At 34.4% G+C, this 6,849-nt stretch overlaps 1 protein-coding gene across 2 annotated transcripts in view; it reads right to left on the bottom strand.

The window, feature by feature from the left end:
• Positions 1-2,790: 2,790 nt before the first annotated feature.
• Positions 2,791-6,849, bottom strand: part of USP45 (ubiquitin specific peptidase 45) — a 71,663-nt gene continuing 67,604 nt past the window's right edge. For both annotated transcript variants that reach the window (XM_028104246.2, XM_028104248.2), the window contains one exon: positions 2,791-6,343. In XM_028104246.2, the coding sequence (XP_027960047.1) occupies positions 6,213-6,343 (131 nt within the window). In that variant the 3' untranslated portion in view covers positions 2,791-6,212. The remainder of the gene's footprint in view (positions 6,344-6,849) is intronic.

The raw sequence follows: 6,849 nt of genomic DNA, 5'->3' as shown, positions 1-6,849 counted from the left end.
TATCTCTGATTTTGGTCTGTGATTTTATTTTCCAGATTTTTTTGCACAGGGACTGATTTTCCAATTTGTTTCTCTGAGAAATTCTTTTTTTTTTTTTTTTTAGATTTTGTTTATTTATTTGACAGAGAGACACAGCAAGAGAGGGAACACAAGCAGGGCGGGTGGGAGAAGGAGAAGCAGGCTTCCCGCTGAGCAGGGAGCCCGATGTGGGACTCGATCCCAGGATGCCGGGATCATGACCTGGGCTGAAGGCAGACGCTTAACGACTGAGCCACCCAGGCGCCCCGAGAAATTTTTTTTTTTTAAGATTATTTATTTGGGAGAGAGCGTGTGTGTGCATGAGGCGGGGAGGGGCAGAGAGACTCTCAAGCCGACTATCCACGGAGCAGAGCACGACTAGGGGCTGATCCCTGGACCCCAAAATCATGACCTGCGCCAGAGTCGGACACTTCACTGACCGAGCTACCCAGGTACCCCTTTGAGAAAAAGTGCTCTGTGAAATCTGAATCCCCTACTGAAACTTTCCATATGTTCCTGTCTCCTTTAATCATATTGTAATTGTTTGCAGTTTCCCTAGTAGAGTTGAAGCAATTTTCTGGTACTGTTTATCCTCGCCCCATCTCTGTTCTCCAACCAGTCAGCATACTGCTTATCATACAAGAATTTTTACATTTGTCAAGTGAGTGAATATTTTGAACAACCAATATAGGCTAATCATTTTGGAAACCCACTGCCAAATAGAGATATTAAATAACTCATGTTTTGTTCCTTGTGCCAACTTAAGACATTCTCAGTGGTCACTGATGGCCAAATCAAGAAATGTTTTAATTTTTTAAAATATTTTATTTATTTGGCAGAGAGAGAGCATAAGCAGGGGGAGCAGCAGAGGGAGAGGGAGAAACAGGCTCTCCTCTGAGCAGCGAGCTCCGTGCGGAACTTGATCCCAGGACTCTGGGATCATGACCTGAGCCGAAGGGCAGACGCTTAACTGACTGAGCCACCCAGGCGCCCCAGGAAATGAGTTTTATAGTCCCATTTCCCTTTCCCTGACCACTATCATCTAGGATTTCCCTGTAATGTTAGGATCTGAAGGAAACATCACACACATAGGTATTTCAACACCAAACTTTCTCAGAATGTTTTTGTATTAAAATGTCTGTTTGAACAGCGATCATGTATGTTATCTGCTACAGTCTGGTCATTCTGCACCTTGATCAGAAAGTGTTGAAGCAGCCACCATCTTGCCAGTGTCTGCAATCTGCTCTTTATGATTTAACAAATTAGCGGACTTTGTAAATTAAATTTTTATTAACTTTCCCTGTTTGCAGTGTTTGAAGTAGAAAATCCAAAGGGAGGGTATGTTCAAGTTAGTACTTTGCATTATTGTGGAATCAAGTTAGCCTCAAGGTTAAATGGAAAAAAAAAAGTTAAATGAGATGTGCACCATACAGAATCAGGAAGTATTCCTACCATTCAAGATGGGAATCTTTACAGTGTCAATTCCATACAACATCCATCTTAACATTTAAAAATAAAATTATTTAAAGCTGTGGTATATACACAATAGATTAGATTTAAAAAGGAATGAAATTGATATATGCTGCCACATGGATGAACTCTGGAAAGATTATGCTAATGAAACAAGACAGCCCATGGGAGACTTATTCTGTTTTATTCTTACTCATCCTACCCATCCCTCTTTGCAATTAGGCAGGGCCATGTGACTTCTTCTGGCCAATGGGTTGTGAGTGACACATCCAAGGTGAATTTAATTGCTGATGCAAGACTAGTGCTCTCTTCCCTTGCTACAGTGGGGAGACCTGGTGTTAAAATGATAGAAGCACAATATAAAAGCCTGGATTACAAAATCATCAATTGGAAAATAGTTGGCTATGCAGATTGCCCAGATTCACGAGGGGACTTTGGGTGAGGGAGAAATAAACTTTTGTTGTGTTAAACCAATGGGATGTGGAGTTATTTGTTACTGCAGCAAAAACTAGGCTGTCCTAAAACATAATGTAATGCAAACATTTTGGGTATTTCTACTTTAGTGCAGCTTTAAAAAGGTATGAATATGGTTTGGGGGTGGTCCATGAACCTCTGAAATTACATACAAAAATCTGGGTTATATATTTTTCTGAGACTATATAACTGTCAAGATGTCCCTTCCCAAACTCTACATTGTCATTAGCAAGAGTGAAGAGAGGACCCCAGAATTAAAACCCTCCTCTTCCCCCAACTCACAGCTTCGATAAATACTTATTAAATTATTGAAATGAAAGATGGTAACTTTCATCATAATCTCAAAGAACTTCATGACCCAAAAGCTTAAATCCAAACAGGTAGACAAAATATTTCCTAATAAATTATCCTGTCCAAATAATCCAAATATTTTGAGAAACATCTGAAAGGATGAAGATTCACCCTTGGTAAGATACTGAAATTTGAGTGAAAGTGACCTATAATAAGATATTTTGTTCTGAAATAATGAACTTCTAAAATGAGAAGGATATTTTTAATATAGCTAGGTAAGCAAATACAGTGTTGATAAAATATTATCAATAATGTGCATTTCAAAAACTCCAGGACCAATTGTGAAACAAAGAAAAATTTAACATTTATTATGCATTTTTATACAGTAACATCAAAATTATGCTCAATAAGTTACATAGCTGTTTTCTAAAAACACTGCAAAAAAAGTAAAGATAAAACAGGAATGCTATATTACCAGCACTACTCAAAATTAAAAATATAGTCCTCTTTTAAACAGATTTAAATTGATTTCTCCATGAACCAAAACATTTTAAATATCTAAAAATCATCTTTCTTAATGCACTGGATAATATATAAAGGTTCAATTTTATTGCACATATTTGATTTAGGCTTATTTGATCAGGTAACATGCAAATTATGAATATGAATTTAGGAAAAGGCAGAATGTTATTTTGTACTACAAAAATTGGGTGAAAGTGATACATTTAACAGCTTAATCTTCAGAAAATTTTATTCAGCTATTGTATAAAATCACTAAAATCATCACACATACGAGCTAAGAGCTATCATATATAGTAAAATAGCTCTGTTGGAGCATTTAAAATAAGAAAACAGGAATCCACTACTCTTAGAATTGACACCAACTACCACTTGCCTTGCCACCCAAAAAGGTGGTTTTCACATCTGTTTTAAAAACACTAAATAACAAAATCTTAAATACAGACATATATTTGGTTATGACAAAAATATTCCTATAATTGACACATAATCACAATTTTATCATTTTAAATAGGAAAAACCAGAGGAAACTGGGATTAGACACACTGTAAACCAGTTTCTAAATAGCTAGTGAAACTTCTGTTCTACTTCTTAAACTCATTTGGCCAAGCGCTATGGTAGTTGTTTTGAGAATCTGTAAACATTTCTCACTTATTTATATAGTTTCCTGAGGTCATCTGAAACTATTGTTATTATAGCAGCTTCACAATTTAGTACCCCTGCAAATATGCTTTTCAAAATGTTAATAAAAACAAAAAATTAAGTGTAGGCCCATGTGTAACTTAACATACTTTCCCTATTACAAGTCTATCTTTAGGAAATTCTTAGGTATCAAAATCAAATTTATTCCATTACCAGCAGACCCTGAAAAATATTCATAAACTGTAGGCCATAAAAAAATAGATTTCAGACTTTGCTCTTTTACCATGAAATGAAAATAAACTATCTCTTTGTATGTTACTTCTGGAATAATGTCTAAAACATATATAGGCCTCTCCATTTTAAAACATGTTAAAAGAGTGTCAGCACAGTGCCTGACCCGTAACAGGTGTTCAAAAAATATATACTTACTGAATAAATGTTAAGCATAAAAACTAGTGCAGTACTTGAGTACAGAGGTAATGTTCTAAAGCTACAATGTATCACTCAATGAAAAATCAGTCCTAACTGGCACTCAAAATAAAGCTCAAAAGGTCTCTTTGGTAAATACAGCACTGGCGCGTTTCCTGACATCCTATTAATGAAAAGAGGACTAGGCACTTCCCTTGATTCCTGCCCTCACCTATCTCACCATCTCTCACTTTAGCTGTGTAAGGGATAAAGCCAAGGGGCAACAGAAAAGAATGCTCTTGTTTCTTTCCTATCTTTTCTTCCTTTCCCTTTCTTTCCTTCTTTCTCTCACTCTTTTTCTTGTTTTTCTTGTTCATCTATCAATGAAACAAGAAGCAAGTGACCACTCAATGAAAAATATGCACCTCATAATGGTATCTTTTTTAGGAGAAAAATGAGGTGACTTAATATTTACATTTGGGGAAAGGACGGTAATTGCCATTACCAATATGGCTAACATGAATAAAGAGATTTAACTAATACTTTCCAAAAAAAAAATTCACTGCTCTGGTACTGAAAACTTCAATGTTAATGGATTACAAATAAACATAAAACACTGTTTAAACAGTTTAAACTACTTTTCATAGGACACAACCTGAGTTTGCAGATTAATTTATAAAGATATATTTCTCCATCATTTCACATTAAAATCAAGAAAACACTATTATTTCAAATTTCAATAACTTAAAAATAGAATTTGTGCAATGACATTTTTAAGCTCTGAGTTTTAAATATTATTACCATCTTTAACACTGATAATCACAATTCCTCTCATCCACAGATCAAAAGGCAGCACTGGTAAACTTGACAATGTCATACAACCTTAAATGTTAAGAAGGGTTAGAGGCTTGGTTAAATACTTCCACACAATATCTACAGGCCCTATTCTTATCCTTCCTTCCTTCCCAAGAGGAAAATGAACGGGAACTAGGCACTTAGCCAGTAGCTGCTCGTAGTATGATGTGTTGGCACTAATGATTAGGATGCTTGAACCATGCACGTATGTGTTTTGATTCAGTAATGTCAGACCCAAGTACCCATTATTTTTTTAAATTTTAAGCCTAAGTAATAGTAATATTTTCATGCCAAGTTTTGACAGCTTAATAATTTGTATTCTGGAAGGGGGGCTGTAAACTACCATATTTTTGCTATTATTTATTTAAAATCTGAAATGCCAACTTTACACCTCATTAAAATACAAGCTAAACCCACTTGAACTTATTAATGATGCTTGTTGATGACAAAAAAAAGTGATCTCAAACCCCAAAACCACGATTAATGTTTACTGACCTACAGAACTAGAAAATTATATTTCCCTGTCTAGTATAATAAGAATATAATTCTCTGTCGCTTACAAATATAATTTGGTAATTTATATTAAAAGTATCCAATGGTCCCATATGGATTAACAACTTCTATTTACCAATTCTGCATTTTACAATTATCAATAATTATATTTTGACCCTGGCTGATTACATGCAAATTATCCTCAACGCCACCATGAATAGGCTGCAAATAATGTTAATGATATATTTCATTATTTTTCTAGTTCTCAAAACCTCAAAGCAATAAGCTAATCAATAAATTATTTGTAGAACCCTATTACTGAAGCTACAGTGGTATCTTTTTATATGGTTGAATCACACAAAATATGATGAGGTCACTGTGTAAGTATATGTTAAACCAATGTTTCTTACACAGTGGTATAGGTACACCACTGGACAGCCCTGAGATGATTTTAAGTGGAGTGCTACATGGATGAACAATTTTTCTCTAATAGTTATAGATTTATTTTAATGTTTATTAGAAATAATATAACTAGTACATAAAATGTGGAATATGCTCAAAACAAGGCTACGTTTAAAAATGTAAGGCTGAAAACTAAGGTTAAAAATAATTAAACAATGGCACAGGATTATGTATATATATATAAAATCAGAAAGGTGGTATGCAACTCACATTTGGTAAACCCTGTTTTAAGAAACAATTTCATTAGCCAGCATCATTTCTGAATGCTCATGGTAATAAGCCACATTATAAGGGGGGGTTTCCTCTACTGCTGCAAATTCTGTTTTTTTTCTAGGACAAATATTCCTTAAAAACATGTGTTTACATTTATTTTAAGAATATAAATTTGAAAGCATTGAGTAAATTTAATTTACTTTAAAAGGATTCACCAAAATGGTAAAAATCTTCAGGGGCATTTGAGGGACATGCTATTCCTACAGAAGAGAAAAGATTACAAAGGCACATTACATATTATGGTTTTTGTTGCAGCAGTTAAACAAAAGCGATCTAAATCATCATTATCACTAATTATTAACAGACAATTATAATATTCTTTCATAGAAAAGAAGGTAAGCTTGTGCACTAAGTGCTCTTGATTCTGGAACCACCTGCACGTAAGTGTCACTAACATGGACCCACTGGCCTGTCGATTCACTGTCAGGTTCTTTCAAACCTAACAAGACAAAAAGAAGTATAATTTTACAATAAGTATGTTCTTAGTCTACATTATAAATAACAACACATTCATCACAAACTATATTTATCTAATGCTAGATCTTATTGGTGTGTTTCTTCTTGTGTTAAACATCTTCCGAAATCAACTAACTCTTTCAAAGCAATATTGGCATCACTTCACTTTAAATATCTAGTGAAATATTAGATAGACTTGTAAATATTTATTTGCTCAAGGAAAAGAATCATTTTCACTGAAATAGAAAGAAAAAAAACAAAGTCAGCTTGTTCATCCATAGGCAGAGTCTGCAAATATTCAACCCCAAATCTATTCTGAGGACCTGATAGGTCTTCAAAATCTTTTGGTGTTGTTAAGTAAAATGCCACTCCACCGCAATACACAATGACCTAGCACCCTGAAAAACAGTGTGTCACTTCACATCATCTAGAAGGGTACAGTCTTATGATATTTAAGGTTCTTTAAGATTATCTAAGTACTCTTAAAAG

This window comes from Eumetopias jubatus, unplaced genomic scaffold (genome assembly GCF_037043125.1).
Source record: "Eumetopias jubatus isolate StellerSeaLion01/CBP00866 unplaced genomic scaffold, mEumJub1_p1.0 scaffold_6, whole genome shotgun sequence".
NCBI lineage: Eukaryota > Metazoa > Chordata > Mammalia > Carnivora > Otariidae > Eumetopias > Eumetopias jubatus.
This window is presented reverse-complemented; position numbering and strand designations above follow the sequence as displayed.